Source organism: Phallusia mammillata, chromosome 5 (assembly GCF_965637545.1).
Source record: "Phallusia mammillata chromosome 5, kaPhaMamm4.hap1.1, whole genome shotgun sequence".
Classification (NCBI taxonomy): Eukaryota; Metazoa; Chordata; class Ascidiacea; order Phlebobranchia; family Ascidiidae; genus Phallusia; species Phallusia mammillata.
Window position 1 is genome coordinate 14,776,680 of NC_137256.1, and position 19,643 is coordinate 14,796,322.

At 37.9% G+C, this 19,643-nt stretch overlaps 3 protein-coding genes and 1 long non-coding RNA gene across 7 annotated transcripts; 3 read left to right on the forward strand and 1 right to left on the reverse strand.

Annotated features, from left to right (window-relative positions):
* Positions 1 to 1,448: 1,448 nt before the first annotated feature.
* Positions 1,449 to 2,516, forward strand: LOC145229586 (zinc finger MYM-type protein 1-like). Its single transcript, XM_080094932.1, has one exon. It carries the CDS (start codon positions 1,449 to 1,451, stop codon positions 2,514 to 2,516), a length of 1,068 nt encoding a protein of 355 aa, XP_079951058.1.
* An 831-nt stretch (positions 2,517 to 3,347) lies between these two features.
* LOC145228129 (52 kDa repressor of the inhibitor of the protein kinase-like) lies at positions 3,348 to 4,579 on the forward strand. The gene has a single exon (XM_080093124.1). The coding sequence runs from the start codon at positions 3,348 to 3,350 to the stop codon at positions 4,173 to 4,175; it is 828 nt and encodes a 275-aa protein (XP_079949250.1). The 3' UTR covers positions 4,176 to 4,579.
* Positions 4,580 to 14,611: 10,032 nt separating this feature from the next.
* Positions 14,612 to 15,314, forward strand: LOC145230141 (uncharacterized). The gene is made up of 2 exons (XR_013860568.1): positions 14,612 to 14,729; positions 14,933 to 15,314. It is a non-coding gene; the product is annotated as an uncharacterized LOC145230141 (long non-coding RNA).
* Positions 15,032 to 17,731, reverse strand: LOC145230140 (uncharacterized). 4 transcript variants are annotated; one of them, XM_080095519.1, is made up of 3 exons: positions 16,816 to 17,731; positions 16,464 to 16,540; positions 15,032 to 16,344 (listed from the first exon to the last, which is right to left on the reverse strand). In XM_080095519.1, the coding sequence occupies exons 1-3, from the start codon at positions 16,857 to 16,859 to the stop codon at positions 16,163 to 16,165; spliced, it is 303 nt and encodes a 100-aa protein (XP_079951645.1). In that variant the 5' UTR covers positions 16,860 to 17,731; the 3' UTR covers positions 15,032 to 16,162. The 4 variants fall into 4 exon arrangements, with proteins under 4 accessions (XP_079951645.1, XP_079951647.1, XP_079951644.1 ...); XM_080095521.1 differs by having other exon boundaries at positions 15,032 to 16,360; XM_080095518.1 differs by having other exon boundaries at positions 16,443 to 16,540.
* Positions 17,732 to 19,643: the final 1,912 nt, after the last annotated feature.

A 19,643-nucleotide genomic window follows, 5' to 3' on the forward strand; every position in this document is an offset into this window, starting at 1 on the left:
CAACCACTATCTAGATCAGGGGTGGGCAAACTTTTCAGTGCAAGGGCCGCATTCAAAAGTTCTTAATCTTATGGGGCCGCATAGTGTTTCACCAACGGCCGCCAATTGCTTGCTTGTTTTTGTTTTAAAATAACTGGGGCAAAGAATTTGATTTATATCATATATATACCATTTAAAGCCACCTAAAATGCTCAGATTAATAATTTCTAACTTGGTACTTAAGTTTAGCTAAACGAAGCTAACTGTTTATGATGTCATAATCTGTATTGTAACGATTGCGGTGCCTGTTTTGTCGCATTGTTTGCACACAATAAGGAGATAAAAAAAACCTGACGTATATAGTTACTAGGTTGGTAATCTTTTTTCCAGTCCTACGAAATCCATTTTTTGCAGTTTAACCATCAAAATATTTGGCAAAATAGTTTTAGTTACGTCACGGCCACGAGTGCATGTATTTTAATATACATGGTCACGGCCGCACAAACTCGCCTCCACGGCCGCAGGTTGTGCACGCCTGATCTAGCTCAAAATATTCACATAGCATATTTTCAGCTATGTGCAAATACGTTTGTTGTCACTTGATTGGACAAACATTGGTTGAAACACTACAATTGTAATTGTTTCAAAATAAACAAGCATTTAAACAAGCACCATTTGTGTTAATAAATTCCTTGCGCCAACATTAAACAAGGCGAGCCGCTTTTAGTATCCATCTGTGTTAACGATTCTGAAGCCGTTTTTTGTCCGTTTGCAAAGTAATGCAACGACCTAAACTTAATCCAAAGTGACCAAAGTTTTGGCGTCAACAGTGCAAAGTGGGCTGTATTTAAAAACGTGAATGGCTTTTACTTTTATCGAACGAAGAAAATGTGTCAGGTGACTATTTGCATAATAATGTGGCAGAAACAACAGGCTAAAGCATATAAAAAAGTATCTGTGTTTAGTTCCTAAGTATGGTACGGGTACAGATACTGCACATGGTATAGGTATCCCACGTCCGCAGAAAAAAACACAGGGGGGCATCGTCATATCGCCGTTCGAGAAATGGTATTTAAGGACAAAATCAACTGACAGTGGTACGTACCACAGTACTCATTCTTGCCAATCCCAAAGTAGCAAAATATTACACACAAAAAACAATATAAACTATCATTGAAATATCTGGAATGTTGGCAAAATATTTTTACCGGATACGGGATTTAATACATTTACAAACCAAATCAGATGCACCAACAGACACAGTGAAGATATCACATTGTGGCTTTTTAACACTTCCACCAATGACGTAACAATAAGCTTTTTGCTATAATGCTTGATTCATTTAATCTGTTGTATAGTAACTATTATGTTAACAGTTACAACTTGTGCGTTTGACGGGGTTTGTTTATCTGGTGTTGTTTTTCGCTAGCAGATAAAAGTTTAGTAACTTATTTTTGTTGGCAGGAACGATGGATATCAGAAAGTTTTTAAATAAACGTAAGTCAGAGCAAAATGAAGAAGATAAGTTTATACCAGTAACGCATACCAAACCAGCAAAGCAGATTAGAGTCGACAACCCGTTAGTTACTGTAAGCAATCAAGATCCATTCCAAACACCACCTGCGAAAGTAGCCAATCACTTGCGTCAAGATAGGGACATAGGACTATACGTAAAGTCTACAAAACGTTTATCTGGTGATCATCGATACGACCTTTTAATCAACCCATATGTTCCACCAAATGAATACAATTATAACAGCGATTCTCATGGCTCCCGCTCATTCCGCCACGCGTGGATAGACCAATATTCTCCATGGCTGGCCTATTCAAGCGTTTTGAAAGGTGCTCTGTGCAAGTATTGTGTGTTGTTTCCTCAACCATTGCATCGAGGCAAAAAGGGCGCGTTTATTGTGACCCCTTTTATTAAGTATAAAGATTTTAATGAATGCGCGAGAAATCACATGGCTTCCTCCTGGCACAAAGGCGCATTGCAAGATTGTACAGGTTTTCTCAACGCCGTGCAAAACCCAGAGGTGTCAATCTCGAGTCAAATGGATGAAGCGGTTAACGAAGTAGTCACAAAAAACCGTAAGAAACTTCTTCCTATCCTATCCAGCATCCTGTTTTGCTGCAGTCATGACATTGCACTGAGGGGGAAGGAAAGTAACTCGGGTAACTTCTTCGACCTCCTGCAGTTCAGAGTAGAAGCAGGGGACACTATCCTGAAGGATCACATGGAGAGCGCAAGCAAAAATGCAAGATACACATCCGTTCGTATACAGAACGAGTTGATAAATCTCTCTGAAGAAATAGTGAGAGATGGAGTTGTAGAAGCAGCAAATACTTCAATCGGATTTTCCATTATTGCAGACGAAACTGCAGACATTTCAGGCACCGAGCAGCTGTCCATCGGTGTAAGATTTGTTGATCTGCAAGGTCAGCAAAATGACCTAGCCACCATAGGCTACGTGAGGAATTTCTTGGTTTCATTCCTCTTCAAGGGATGGACGCTGCCACAATTGCAGATGCTATTATGAACGAAGTAAAAAAATTTGGTCTTAATCTGAACAAACTGTATGGCCAAGGCTACGATGGATGCTCAACAATGGCAGGAAAAGACAACGGTGTTCAGGCCCGTATCAGAAGTATCTATCCCAAAGCCACTTTCGTGCACTGCTCCGCACATCGACTGAACTTGGTCGTTAATGATTTAAATTCCGTCGCAGATGTTAGCCACACAACTGGGACTGTGAAGTCTATCATCAAATTTTTCCGTGAAAGTCCAAAGCGCAGGAGACTCGTTTCGAGTGTACCTTTGTTGTGTGAAACCAGATGGAGTCAGTGCCGGATTAACCATTAGGCAAAGTAGGCACGTGCCTACAGGCCAGTCAAAAATCCAGGCCACTTTAAAATCATTAGAAATTTAGTTATGTTTTCAAAATAGTTATTTTGTGTATTGAAAGCGATCTACTCCGTAAGATTGACCTCCGAAAACTAGTTAACACGTTTTCAATCGCAAAAAACGCGCAAAGTTGTAATTTAGTTAGGCATATGACCAAGTTTTTGCACGGTAGGCCTACCCTGAGTTATAGTTGCAACAGCGATCTTTGTGACAAGATTTGCCAACAATGATAATTCTAATTTTTTAGTTGGCAACCCTGATTTTCGGGCCACTTATAAAATGTGCCTACAGGCCAGCAGACCCTTAATCCGGCACTGGATGGAGTGCGAAGTACAAAAGCATTCGCAAGTTTTCAGAGAACTTTTGTGCAATCTATATACAACTGGAGCAACTTGAGATAAATCAGCACGAGTCACAAAGTACACGGCAGACGGCACATCAGCTTAAGTGTACAGCTGGAACCACGATGTTTCTCATCTGTCTGAAGATCATTGCGAAGTACTCGGCAATGCTGGAGCCAGTTACCCAATTGCTACAGGCAGTTGACATGGACATGTTTGGGGTTCGAAATCATATTGACCTGCTGTTAAAAGCTTTCCGGGCTCACAGAGAGGGTGCTGAGCGTGTGTTTTCAGAGGATATCATGCCCGAGGTAAAAACTCTGGCAGATAAACTTGGTGTCGACTTGACTGTGCCCAGGCGATGCGCACGCCAGATCCACCGGTCGAATGTGGGGGGCACCATTGAAGAATATTATCGTCGTACCACCTATATCCCTTACATGGATTCCTTGATCCAATCTCTCGAAATTCGCTTTGGTGATAGCAACAAACCGTATTTCAACATTTTCAAATTGCACCCCAAAGAAATGCAGCAAACAGAAAGAGGGGAGTTTAAACACATCGTTCTATCTGTAAAGGAAATGTATGGCATTGACAATCTTGTCGAAGAAAGTCTAGCGTGGTATGACTTACAGAGGCACATGCCACTGAGCAGCTCCTTAGGCATGATAGAGCTGGTGAAGCACACCAACATGTTTCCTGCAGTGCGCAAAGCTATTCTCATCGCACTGACGCTGCCTGCAACTTCATGCGAAGTTGAACGGTCTTTCAGCACCCTGCGCAGGGTAAAGACCTGGTTAAGAACAACCATGAGTGATCAACGATTGTCCGGCATCTGTATGCTCAGTGTTCACCGCGATAAAATAAAACAACAGAAAAATGTGCTAATTAACAAGATCATTGACAAGTTCGGTAGAGACCCACGGCGTCTTCAATTTCTGTTTCAGGAATAGTTTCCATGAAACACTGTGTAAATGTTTGTTGTGTTTTGAGTTGCTGATTTTTCTACCCTTTGCGTTTTTTCTGTTTTTCCAGGGGGGGACAAGTGCCCGGCAAGTCGCACCCTCGGTATTTTTTATTATTTTTTAAAACTGTACACCTGTGCTTATAATACTATTCAGCGTTGCTCGGTAACTTTCTCTTTAAAATTTGCTAACATTTGGCGGGCCGCATGAACTCCTTCGCCGGACCGCATGCGCCCCGCGGACCGTAGTTTGCCCACCCCTGATCTAGATTCTAGAACATCAATCTCGAAATCTTCGAATGAAACGATTCTTCGCCTAATCCGGATAAATTTGTCCGCCCAATCGAGTCCGGATCAATTGATGTTTACTGTACGTGTACAAATAAAATTGCTCATTAGGAATGTTTTTGTTCGATAAACCAAAAAGTTTGACCATTTTGAGACGAGAGCTGTGCAACCTTAATGAGGCAGAAACATACAAAAGTTATGTACAAAACCAGCCGATTTAATACTGTATAACAACTCATTTCTGATATCATGCTTGTTTTGCTCGTTCGAAAGCAAGCAGAACATCGTATATACTCATCACAAATTACCATGTCTAACATAAATAAAGAACAAAGTAAACGAACGACTAAAAGTATGAAGATACAACATTTAAAAACACTCACATGAAAAGATTGAGAATGATATCACCAGAAGGAAATCAATCAAATTGTTATTCCGCATTTCTGCATGTCGGAGAGACGCTTCTTCCATTTACAGTCAACATTCTTTTGGCAACAAACAACACTGGTGATCGCAATACTACATTCGAGTGTAAGTGTTTACTAGTGGTTCGCATAACTTTCATCCAATGCTCTGTTTATGACCCTTCAGTTTTTGTGCAGAAGTGTTTGTAAGTGGCAAACAACGATGTAAGTGCCGCGAGGTTTGGACAGTTATCCCCATTTTTACAGTAAGTATTGCCAATGATTGATGCTTACGTGCCTGTAAAACGTTTGTCGCGGAAAACCATGGGTCCCACGTAAAATAATCAAAATAACCGAGAACCGAACCGGAACCCGCAATAAACCAGTTGAAGCGGTTTATTTCAATAAACCCGAAGGGTAGAATTAAATTAAAATAAAGGGCATTTGAACCGGTTTAAAAACCGTGAAACAACGAAAAGTAAACCCAAACCGAATCTGAACTCATATGACAAGCGGTTCGACTCGCGAGTCCATGAGATGAGAGCTAAAGAGACCGTATTTTTCTGATTTATTTATTCAGTTTAATAAAGGGTTGGAATCATTAATACCACGATATTCAGAAATAAAGTATTTTGATTCTGGCATCGGAGTATCCCCGAAGACAATTTCGCGTATGTCACACATGTTTGACATTAACAAAGACCATTGCGAAGCAATACATACCATTTGAGATCATTTCGAAGCAATAATTCTGGTTTATTGTAATGGATACAACCACAATATTTGCACGTGAGATATAACATGGCAATGGAATATGATCAGAAGCATTTTTTACCCAAAAACTTTTCGATGTTAAAATCAAGTTGTTGCAAGAGCGCGGGAAAGTTACCCCACGCAAATAGCTCGCGCAGTGGTAGTTCCAAAAACATGACAATGCGTGTCAGTCAATCATTTTGTTGAAGTTGAACCTGTACTATGCCAATAAAAAAATATTTTTGGAGCTTCCTTAAAACTTGACAAAAAGGTTTAAGGGTTCCGCGTCACTAAAAAGGTTGAACATTACTGCCTTAGATATGCAAACGGATAGAACAGTGGGTCTCAATTCATTTCAGGCCAGCATGGACCACCAGTCCAACCAAATAAATATCGTGGACCAGTCCTTTAATTGTTAAGTAAGGATAAAAAAAGCATCCACAACAAGCATGTTGGCTTGAAATATATTACAATTTTCATTTTTTTTAAAGAGAGATAACAGATTACAACGAAAGCCCAATAACTTGGATAAGCTTTTTGCGTATTGAATATTCTATAAATTATATGCAACTAGCCTAGACCTACTTCCAATTTAACACAAAACATAATTAACGTCCTGCGGACCACCCAAAAAGTCATCATGGACCACTAATGGCCCATGGACCACCAGTTGAGAACCACTGGGATAGAACATTGCTACGCTACAGATAACAGAGGAAAACGAAGCGGACTATAAGGTTGCATATAAGCTTGGGAAAATCACCATAATAACAACGATTTTCGTTGACTATTGAATATACGCTAATCGTGTAACATGATCCAAATACCGAAGACAGTAAAATACTACTGGTGTTTGTAATGTAAATTACTCTACCTTGTGACCAGACTGGAACAACTAGATTTTTTCGTTTTTTCAAATTAGACTAAAATTTTCCATTTTCTTAAAAGCTAAAACTTAGAATTAGACCAACCAACTTTAGTGCATTACAAATTTGAACACCCAGATTTTCGACAGGGCTAAAACGCTTTAAAACGGAACTGACGTGGCCGTCATGTCGTTATTTCGACCTGAGATTTCGGTAAAGCTCATTTTTTGACCTCGACAGACAATTATACTGAGCCTTCGTGATTTACGCAGTTATTTTTTATTTCTTTTGGGTGCATGGCTAGATAATGAGCATCCGTTAGACCAGGAATTTTGGAATGGGCAAAGCGACGATGGAAGCTTTTTATTCTTACCTTTCCATACAGCGCAAATTGCGTAAAGAAATAATAACATTCTCTTATTTCTTTACGCAATTTGCGCTGTCCTGCGTTGTGGCATTTATTGTCACATGTGCACGTTCTCCATCGTACGTGCTTTATTTGCTTTTCTTGCCTTGCACCATAAATTCTACGCTTTTGCTGCGTGTTCTGACTGTGCAAGCAAAAGGTCCAATATAAACCTACAGTCAGCAGGTTTTTACCGCTATTGTTTGTACTTTCCTGTTTATCTTGTGTACGATTCTTTCACGTTGTTCGTTGTTGTTTTTATACTGATGATGCCTATCAAATAGGTGAAATATATATATATCTGCGTGTTGGAACTTTGTGAGTGTTTATACACACGGTGTTGTGTATGTATTAGTAAAGATGCTATCGGTAAAAGTAGTAAAACTACTCTTGAATGACTATATTACTTGTCATTCTAGCGTGCGTGCTAAAAGATCTTACGACAAATTTTACTGTCATCCTAACATTAGAGTCAAAGTCTTTTTAGCCCATACACCAAACCGTATCTATTCAATTGTAAGCCGCGGCTTAAGTTTTTACCCCACCGCAGCTTATGTTTCACGTCACTACACTCACGCTTCTTGATTTATTTCGCGTTCGAAATTATTTCGTTTGCATATAGGCGTTACACATGAACATACGCTTAGTTGGGTACAATTATGATTGTTGTTGTTGACATACAGCTGTACTCAGTGGTAGAATTCAGCCGGTTCGCACCGGTTCTATAGAACTGTCTCACGAAATTTTATGAGATCAGCGAACCGGTTAGCATTACTGGTTACTGTCAATGGACTTTTTGTAACAGAACCGGCTACAAAATGTGACTTTTGTGATAGAACCGGCTGACCAAAAATTTGAATCCCACCACTGATGGCTGTACTGTGTAGCAACATAAACAAGTTTTATTAAACAATAGTAGCTATCATTACAAAACGCGGCTAACAGTGGCGTAGCCAGGGAGGGGCCAAAGGGGCCATGGCCCCTCCCAAATTTTCAAAGTTGTACATTGATAAACTTCAATTTAGTGTAGTTTCGTCCTTCATTATTGTGGTTTTGTCTCTCAACTGTCAAAGGAATATATAAATTACCAAAAATGACTTTTGTCACCAAGTTGTAGGCTGAAATCCATGCTTTTTTATTTATGCAGACATGGAATAAATTGATAAAGCGTTTCGTTGTCCCGTCAAACCACAGTTTGGCAAGTCACGTTTTTGGTAAAAGCACGCCGAGCGTTAGCAAAAAGTTGTATTAGACATCAAATTATTTGGCCCCTCCCAAACTTTTTGGCTGCCTACGCCACTGGCGGCTAATAATACGGGACCTCAATAAGGAAGACCCGCAATAAGATAATTTCCGATAAGTGACGCAAAGGAGCATTCGCTTTCCAAATGGCGTATTGCAGAGTTTTATTTATCTGTAAAGCAGCAGGGTTGCCACTCCATTTTTGAAAACACTTTAATACCTTGGGATTATGATATTGGGCGTTGAGTAAGTCTTAATTATACTTATTACTATTGCTACCAATAAAAATCATCTTCAGCAGTAACAAAACATCATTAATTTGTGTTTGAGGCTTTGCCAGGCATTTTGCTGTAATAATCGAGTCGTGTCTACTCTTTCAAAATCGGGATGTTAAAATAAGTTATTTTTGAGACTGAAAGAATAGTGTTTGTTGTATATATATTCTATATACCTGGGGTATGCAACCTTTGTCACTGGGGGGCCAAATACGATTGCCAAGATTAGATCGCGGGCCGCACCTCTATATAACACAAGGTGATTTTACTTTGTTGGGTATACCCAAATGCTTTAACTACAAGTATAAGTAGCGTTTGATTCTAACCACATATTGCAAGATCGCAGAAAAATAGCACCGGGCGCATTAATATGCTCAAAAATGTAGAATAATTGGACTCGTTTGCCAGTATATTAGATATTTTCTGAGTCTCCGCGGGCCGCACAAACTTAATCGACGGGCCGCATTTGGCCCACAGGCGAGGTTGCACACCCCTGCTATATACTATAGGGTTACCATATTTTATGATACACAATTCCTGACAAAATTTATCTCGGTTGCGTTAACCCAGTTTTTCTCAAACATTTTCGTTATTTTTTCTAAACTGTCCCTTTGTCATTATTTCGAGGGCTCGCGGTGCGTAAGCCTGAACTTGTATTTCAGAAAAACGAAAGTTGATTGCAGGATTTTAGCTAGTTATGCAAAATTGCGCATAACAATGATCCAAATCTGACATCACAGAAAAGACAAAAACATTACAATTGTGCGCGAACAATTGCATTTTTGTTAGTTAACTGCCATACAACAAAGCAGGCCCCACGAGAGGGGGTTGCAGCCGGTGTGCCGCACCAGGGCCCATGAGAATCTAAGGGGGGCCATAATTATGCTTAGCTTAAAAATTACAGGGTAAAAAATGTATGTTAAAAAAAAAATAGTGATGCTGATTTCTGAATATGGACTTGTTTGTAGTGCAACTCTATGCAACAAGTTTTGTGATTGTTGCGTCGATACATGCGCGACTTGTAGCGAAATCTGTTTTTGATGTTCCTATTTTTTGTGCCACTGTTGTGCCGCATAGGTTACAAGCCTTAACGTAGTCTTTCCAAACTCACCCCGCGAGGCGATTTGTATCGTACCGCCAAGAGATCTTTCTGCAAAACTATTCGAAGTGTGGTGATGCGACTGTTGATTTTGAAAGTTAGTCTTATCTTCCGAGCTATGTTCTCATAATCTCATATATTTCCCTTGTAGAGTTGTAAGACTTACGGCTCAAGCTAAATAAAGTTCCTTACTACATTTCCACCTTCACTACAACATTCACGGTTTATTTTGCCTAGAAACTCGCTTGTTTACAAATATCAATAATCTAAGACAAGAGTGGGTAACATTTTTGCATGCGCGGGCCAAAATTCAGTGATATATTGAGGAGTCGAGCCGCAACGTTGGTCATGCAATGACATGGCAGTGCAAGGCAAAGTCAAACACCTAATGATTGTCTTTGTACGTAACAATGCCTATTCTTAGTAATAAACTAAAAACTATTAACGTGTAATGTAACAATTCTATAGTACAAAAATGGGATTTAACACACACATTCCACCGGGTCGATCAAAATAAAATACGAGTCGAAATAAAATACGAGCTCAAAAGTTGCTCGCGGGGCGTAGGTTGCCCACCCCTCATCTAAGAGCAGCTTGTGACCAAGGATGGCAGTACGGTACGGTACGTATTGCGTTGACCGTACCACGTACCTCGTTACGTAGAGCGTACCGTACCACAGCACCGTACCAAATGTCAAAAATCAAAGCGTACCGTACCACCGTACCGTACTCAAGGTACGGTACGAAAATTTGCGTACCGTACCTTCAAATAAACCAATCGGAATTAAGTTGGATACATTTTATGACAATATAACAAGCAAGGAGAGGTGTCTAAACCAGTGCTCTTCAACCTTTTTTTGGTTTGGTGAACCCTTAAAGTTGTGGTGACGAACTCATGCACCCTGTTTACTTAAAAGGTCAACTGGGGTAAAAAGCGATCTGAAAATTGCCGTGAGCTGTTTGGTCTCGACGTACATTAACGGGCTGCCGCATTTTTGATCAAAAACTTTTGATGTAAATTAACGTCAATCCGCACTCTGCGCAAAACGTCTTTTGACGTACTTCAACCGCACTGAAAGTGTTAGACATCAACACTAATATCCTGAAAGTCAAATATTAATGGTTTATGAACAGTTTCTGATGCACCCTTGTATACCTTATCGTACTGGTGCACCCCATGCATATTTTGATGCACCCTAGGGCAGTGGTTCCCAACCTTTTTTTGTCGCGACCCAAATACTTCCCAAAATTTGGTTTTGTGGATTCTTCCGACCCATAAACATACATTCTTACTGTTTTTGGTTGATTTTTGTTTGTAAATCAGGGAAGCTTTTCGAAAATTTCTGCGCCAATTTGAAAAATCAAACGAATAATATTCGTTTATTTTTAACCAACTTTGAGCTGGCTCAAAGCATTTTATCAGCCAGGCAACGCTTAACAGTGATCTCACACAAACATTATAACGTCACAATCAGAATTAACCACTACCACGCCAAATTGTCATGAAATTATTATTGGGCAATAATTTATAGCCTTGGGAAATAATAAAATAACGCTACGAAGCGAAGCAAGGAGTAGATGCTTTTATTGCCACAAAAACAGGCGACCCAACAGAATTGTCAGGCGACCCAACTTTGGGTCGCGACCCATAGGTTGGGAAACACTGCCCTAGGGTACACCGTGCACACCGGTTGAAGAGCACTGGTCTAAACAACAAGCTGTCCCATTACAACCAGCTCATTCGAAATGAAAGGTTGATGCGTTTTCTACGATGGGCTCGTGCAGTGACAGTGGGTAATTTTCAACAGCATGTTTCTTAAGAGACAACAACACTAGCTAGCTTTTTCAACTAACTCAATTACAAATCAATTACAAATGCCGAGTTAATCTCTGTTCTTGTCACGTGCGCGTTTTAACAATACGTCTACGGTACGTGTAACCATAGGCGCCGAGTTTTATAAAAATGCAAGGTGGCGGACGTAAATTATGACGTCACTTTTTGTGACGTCACTAATGCGTGCAACCACACGAACCCACCTCAATGCCCAAGAAACTTTCAATGGAATGTAACATTCGTTAAATTCTTTAAAAAAAAAACATTTTTTTAAATAATATTTAGTTAAAACAGTTTGCTTTACCGTTTTATTGGTTTAGCAACGTTTAGAAAAAGTTTCATCAAATTGTTGCTCTTGTATCACCCAAAGTCTAAACCAGGGGTGGGCAACCTTTGTTACTGTAGGGCCAATTATGAATGTCAAAATTGGATCGCAGGCCGTACATGTGCATAACACAAAGTGATTTTGCTTTGTTTCTTACCAAATATGCTTAATTACAAGTATAATTCGTATTTGATTCTAGCCACATTTTGCCACATCGCAGTAAACTAGCACCAGGCGCATTAAGGCCCGTTCACACCGGACGTAGCGTAGCGAAGCGAAGTTGGGCGAAGTTGAGCGAACCTTTCGCTACAATGGATTTCAATGGGACTGTTCACACCGGACGCAACCTTCGCCCGAATTCGGGCAAACTCGCCGAGGTTTCGTGAGCGTAACGAAAAAGTTGGGCGAAGTTGAGCGAAGTTGGGCGAAGGTTCCTGTACAGTCGTAATTTTTTGCTAAAACTTTGCCGAAAACTCTACAGTAGGCTGGATGAAGGTTTAAAAGTAACGAGTTTTTGTTTGTCAGTAAAAAAGCACAGTAGTAGTTTATCTTTTTAAATAGATAAAAATCCTCTTTGAATTTGAGGCAAGTGTTGTAAAACAAACTGCAGTCAATGTAAAGGCCGATGCACACACGATGCGATGGATGCGATTTTTTGTCGCAAGCCCAAAAAAATTACGTCATTTCCGCCCTCCAGCGACAAAAGCGACAAAATCGCAAAGTTCAACAGTTCTCTACAAAATCGCGGTCATCGCAGAGGGTGACACCAGAGACTACTAAGCAGAGACTGCACACTGCGATTTTTATTAAGATCCGTTCCGCTTGAACGCGACCAGTAAGATTGCGGCGTTTACAATGGAAAAGGATAGGAAAAAGTTGTGTTGTCGTCTGTTTTTTCGTGTTTACGTGAAGCGTAGGCTTTTGAAATAGGTTTTATTGATTGCTACATCAACTTGACTACTTCTGAAAACATATTGAACAAAGAAACTTTCCGAAGGCGGAAAAAAAACGACACAGGTGGCGATTGAATGTACGAAATTTGCTACCAAATTTTCGGATGTGCATGTATGACAAAAATCAACTATTGCCAACATCTATAGATTATATTTGTGAAAAGAGATGTAATACGAATTGCTGGGAGTTACAAATGTTCTCAAAAGAATGTAACTAAATTTTAAAATCTGTCATGTATAATTAAAGACCATGCTATGCCCAACACATTTAAACTGCAATAAATTTTATCACATTGCCTTTTGTTCTGGTACTTGTGTTTTTTTTAAATATCAATTCAAGCAGCTCAAACTAACCAACCTCATAGGTGTTAATTCCAGATATATTATTTTGATGATTATCAGGATGAAAGTGGAAACAGCATATGTTCTCAAAGGAATGGCACAAAATTTTAAAATCGGTTATCATCAAATAAAGACCATGTCAGGCCTTACACATATAAAATGCAATCAATTTTGTCATTTCGCTTTTGTTCTGGGAGTTGTGTTGTTTTATCAATTTAACATTTTTACAAAAAGTGATTTTAGATGTTGTTTTTGCAGCTTAAACTATCCAATCTCATAGGTGTTGATCCCTGATATTTTAGTTTGATGATCAGGATGAAACTGGAAATAGTATCATGCATTATTTAATCGATATTGCCATTAATTTTAATTTATAATATTTGAGGCATTTGACAAGCTTTATGGTATTGCATTTAAAATACTATTAAGGCTGGACTGTTTTCAAATCAACTGCCTACTTTTTTATGTGTTTTTTATTTATTCAATCATTAAAGCAAACTTTTTTGAATTTTTGTACATTGTTGAGTCATATATTTCATCTATTGTTTATCTTTGAGTTGTGACATTTTCATTTGCATGAGTCAATGTCATTTTTTTAAGCAACCACTGCATCTGCATGTCATTTTATTTTCTCTACCAGCTAAAATCTTCCTCTGTTAAGCCTTCACACAAATACCACTTAGTAAACAAATGTATTGTTTAGCAGCAAAAATAAAAAAAGTATAAAAGACACACTTTGGAATTGTCTATATCTGAACTTTGAGGTAGCAAGGTGCATACAAATCTAGTCTGTTACAAAACATAACAGAAACTGCTGATTTAATAGTAACAATAAACTTGTGTTTTGGTTTCACATTTGATGAGTTTAAGCATGTTGCTGTGGTGACACAACTCCATCTTCTTAAGTCAGAGCCTATCAACAACTTATTATCATTCTAAAGTCACTGTATTATAGAAAAAAATCACCACAACATTAGTTTCAAAAGAAAAGTTTTACCACAGCCCTTTAAAGTTCAGTTCAACAATATTAAGACAAATAAATCGTTTGGGAGTAGTGTATTTCAGTCAATACATTCTTAGTATAGGAGAGAGCTGTCGACAAAAACCTGCAGCACAACTTTAAACTAACCTATAGCCAATTTTGACTGAACACATGTGGTCATGTCAGAAATCTCGCTTTCTATCACTACCTTGGGCCTGTATTTCCATGGGGTGGATGGGTGTTTTACCTTTATATCTTTTAAAAAGTATTCTAGTTTGTTTAACAACCATTAATATCCGATTTAAAAGCCTACGCTTCACAAAAACACGAAAAAACAGACGACAACACCACTTTTTCCTAACCTTTTCCATTGTAAACGCTGAAATCTTAGTGGTCGCGTTCAAGCGGAACCGATCTTAATACTTGCAGAGAACATTTTTATTTTTAAAACACAAATGAAGTTTTATAAGTATCAGATTAAAATTCCTAAAAATCTGAATAATTAATTCAAACTTATATACAAAATTTTAGTTCGATCCGTTGCGTATTGGCAAAGATATCGCCCCATTTATGTCGTCGCTAAATGGGCAGTGTGCAGTCTCTGCTTAGTAGTCTCTGGTGACACCATAGTATCATAGATAACTTAATTCACTAGATGCGGTAAGCACTTTTTTCCAAGGAATGCAGCCTGACTACCATGAATAAAAATGTACGCATTATGACGTCACATACCGTTGTAAACAAACTGGCGCCAGTTTGTGTTCTTGGTTTTAGGTAGGTAAGTTATATTGTGTACGCTCTCAAAAGGAGTTTGAGGTACTCATTAAACATTAAATGCGTATAAACACTCCCATATAAAAGATTCAATGTTAGGGTTGATTCTGATGAAGTTTTGCTCCTACTCGTGAACTTCACTGTCCTGTTTTTTTAATATATGTACTCGAACTATTTTATTCAACATCGAATTTTTAACACAGTTGGGAGACCCAGCCATATTGCGACTTAAATGACTAACAAAACGGAACTGTTCTCCCTTTTTAAATGGAAACTTTTTCTGAGAAATGAAGACCACAAAGCTGTGCAAATGCCTTTTTATTTTTGGTATAAACTCCACCCAGAACCTACTACACCATACACAATGTTTTGATCATGCATTAATATCCTAACATAAAACACAGTTTACTGGCTAGTTTGAAGCAAACATGTTTGCGATTTTCTTAAAAAAGCATTTAATCATACAATTGTAATTACAGAAGCCATATTTTTGTTTTAAACAAAAAAATCCATGTTTCACATTCTCTTTCACATTTCTGTTTTGTAACATTTTACTGTTTGTGCCAGTGCATTGCAAAAGGCTGTTTTATTCATAAATTAAACACACATAAAATATGAGTCCTTTAGTTATATGGAGTACAAGCCTGTGACTGTCATTAAAAAGGCAAATTAGGTAATCATATTGATTTTGAAATTGTATTGTAAATGAATCAATAAACAAACATCAGTTTTTCAAAAACTTCAGAAAGAAAATAAGGAATATTTATTTGTATTACAATATTAAACTGAAAGTATACAATTTGATTGAAATAGGTACAGTAAAATTTGACCGTAGTGAGAAGGTTTTTACCAACAAAAATACCAAAAACACATTTGCTGAAAGATGTGGCAGGTTTGTCAATTAGAACAAAAACCTCAAGTTATTGGTATATTTAGCTCCTGATGTTAATTAAACCTTAACTGAGTCTTCCTCACAAAAATAAAATAACCCAATAGTACCAAGAAAAAAATCTGCACTCAGCATGCATAAAAACAGCTTCCATTATATAAACTATCTTCAAATGTCATTTGTGGTAAATATCATACAAGAAAAAAAAATGTTTGTACTACTGTATTCGACAACCAAGTTCTAATTGGTTGGAGAAATGATTAATTTATCAATGGGTAATAACCAACACCCAGACAATATGTAATCTTTATTCTGACTGCCTGTAGAATGTAGACCAGTGGTTCTTAACCTTTTTTTCTTTTTTTTTGCACCCCCCTGGGTTTCTTAATTATATAGAATAGATCTAACCAACCTTAATGATTCAGCATCCCCGCACCCCCTAGGAACAGTTCTCACACCCCTTGGGGGTACGAGAACCCTTGGTTAAGAACCCCTGATGTAGACATTGCTAAAGAAATACTAAACCTTTTCAACAAAAATAAAACTACCATGGCAACAGATTTACATATTGTATGAGCAATAAATTTTGTACATTGGAAGAAAATTTAGTATAGCCATATACACTGCAAAAATACCTGCTCACAATTATCAGCCCGATAACACAGGCGTGCATGCTGGAGATTTTATGTGAGAGTGGGTTGCACAGAAAGAAAGTGTACTGCAAGTCTGCAACCAACAAAATCTGTATTAGAAAATAGAAAAAAAATGTTTTTAAGTATTTCTAGAAGTTGCACTTTTTTCAGTCATAAACACCATGCACTCACTGGATGACAATAGTAACTGACCAAATTTCTTGTTGATGCTATCATCTTGTGTAAACACCACCTCATTGCAAGAAGCATCTTTTACTTGTTTATGAGATCTGTTTATAAATTCAGAATCAATATTGATGTAAAAACCTGAACTTTCTAAATTAGTAACTAAAAGTTAAGTTTTTATGAGGAACACAGTATGTACTATTTTGAGTGAGTATTCATTTTTTAAGGCAAGGGTCTTTGGTTAACTGGACATTTTTAATGAAGCAAAATCCTTTCAAAAATTAGGTTTTTTTTCTGTTAACTTGTGAAGTTTCTGTTATTTATGTCTGTTCTTAATCTGATACAAAAATATGTTTGTGTTCTGCCATCTGATACCTACCTCACACTTATTGGTTGATTTCTTGTCCCTGATTTCAACACCATTTTGTTGCTTTTGTAATTGGCAGGCAAAATTGTTAAAGTTGAGCAATATGTTCCCAATGGTGATGGTCATGGCATGTCAGTCAGGAAAAAAGGTTTCGCCCAACAGAACCATATGCTTTCACCAGTGGCTGACTTGATGCTGTAGACTTAAAGGGCACATGACCTGTATTATACTATTTTAGTATACTATAAAATATTTTAAAATTTTAGTAAACTATAGTACAGTGTAGCTGTGGGTGACACTAAAACGCTGAATGGGCGGGACGTCGCGGAAACCGCTCAATATCGGGTAAATTGCTGACGGTTAGTGCTATTAGGGTTAGGTTGAGGTTTTATAATAGTATATGCATCAAAAAATGTCCCTGCCTAAAACTTATTCAACTATTTCCTGACATTAGGCAAAAATGCTATGGCGGGACGTTTCGGGCGCGGAATGTAGGCTAGTGTTCGGCGGAATTTTTTTTAATGATTTTCTATTATAAAACCTTATCCCAACCTTAATAGCTCCAACCGTCAGCAATTTAACCCGATATTTAGCGGTTTTCACGACGTCCCGCCATCTCCCGCGACGTCCCGCCCTCCATTCCGCCCATTCAGCGTTTTAGTGTCACCCGTAGCTGTTCTTTATAGGCTACAGTCTTTCTAAAAAAACAAACAAAAATACATTGTGTGATATTAAACAGGTTGCAGACGATGTTCGCGACTTTGCGCAAAATAAATTACAATTCAAAATGTTATCCGTAAAGTTTTTTTAACAAAAATAGTTGGTGCAGACTGCATACTACATGTCACATTATAACAAGAAGCAACAAAACCGGTATCACCACGCGCCAAATTGAAACCAACTACCATGACGGAAACAATCACCTGGCTATAGTCACCGTAGTCAGGCTGCATTCCTTGGAAAAAAGTGCTTACCACTAGATGCGCAACTCGGCGAAATCGCTCAGACAGGTCACGCTTGAATGAACCAGTACACATTGGCTTCTTTACAATGGCGGGCAATGGGTGAAGAGTGAAGATATTGGCAAAAAATAGCAATTTATTGCATTAAACGTCAAATCACTTTGGAATTGAAGTGATAATAAACTTGCAGGTTACGTAAGTGTCATGTATCTCTTGTATTTTGTTCGTTTTTAGAAGTTTATTGTGTGTTTTAAAAGGATCACTAACCGTTTTTGTTTGATTGATTTTGTATGTTAAATATACCATGGACAGAACTAAATTCTCGTATTTGTGATTTAGTTGTATTTCTGTGTAATAGCTAGGTTAGCCACACCGTGCCAGCCAATGGCAAAAACTCTTTGTTTAAAATTGGCAATCCTGAATTTAAAAGCTACTCTGATATGAAGAAACATTACAGCAACTTACAAAAATGTGTGCTCTCATTGCGTGACCCAACTTAGGGAGACATAATACATGCTTCATAAAGAAACGTAATATTAATTTCCTTTTAACCCACTTCTGTTGTCAAAATCAAACAGTAATTCTTTTAGAGCATTCATATGTGAAGATCAATTTGAAAAAAACGATCTGCTGATTATTGGTTGCAGAAAAAAGTTTAAAATTAGTGCTTTGCCATCCCAAAAAATTCCTAAACAGCAGTACAGGACAAAATTGGTAACATTGCCCATGAACATATAAATGTTTATTACAGCTAAAATCATTTGTTGTGGCCAAGACAAGCAGAAAAGCACCATTTGACAGAAAGGTTCTTTCATAAGTTAAACACCACAGCGTTAAAAGTGTTGAGAAAGCTTTTAAACAATTAGGTCCTCAGCTGAAAGTTAGTACACACTTCTTAAGTTAACAATTCATTTTAAACAACAAGTTGTACAATATTTAGAAAAGTGGTCATTTTATAGAAAAGGCAAGTACCTTTTGGTAGAACAATATTAAAATAAAATTGTTAAAGCATACATAAGGTAGAGTTATGTTTATTATGAATTAATCAGGGTTTCTGTATGTTATAATTTTTGTGGTAGACTTTGCATTTCAAGCAATGTTGAGGTTAAATGGGCTCCATTTTATGGATGGTGAGTTAAACCATTATCCTTGGGTATTACTCCATTGAGGAAATCAACTTTAAATGCATTTTTAAGTATAACACCTGCTTTTAAAACAAGATAGTTTTTACCATTAGGCTTTTATTGTTTTTTTTGCATCATTACAGGGGAGTTGGATAACTTTAAACTTTGTACGGGAGTAAGCAGGAAAAAACAAGAATATTAACAAACATGTCATACAAGCATGGAACGCCCTGACAGGCACAACCATAATTCGCTCACCTCACTGCAATGTAGCCAGTAGATATGGCAACACATTTAAAACTAGATCACCTAATATTCAAACACAGTAACAGAAAAAGGGCCGGTAATGTGTAAAATGTGTGCAAAGTATGGCAAAAAATGGAACGCAACAGAGTGCAGCAAATGAAATCCAGTGCAACTAGTGAAGAAGAATTGGTAACAGTGGATGACCGAATTCATTAGGATATCTTGGTATGCAGATTCAAATGTTTCTCATTTAATTTTGGAACAGTAATGTGTCATTTCCCATCTGCAGGATTTGGTTGAAAGTCAAAAACACTCACTAATGAGTGGCAAGCCTCATTTTTAAAAAATGCAATGTAAAAATGCTTCAAAGACCATTAATCGGAGACGGTACCACCCTGATGTGGTTCATTGGGCAATTGAGTTGTTTGCTAGAGCTCCAGCAGCGTATAATCATCTCAGAACCAGTGGTGTTCTTATATTGCCATCATCACGTACTTTACAGTAGTAC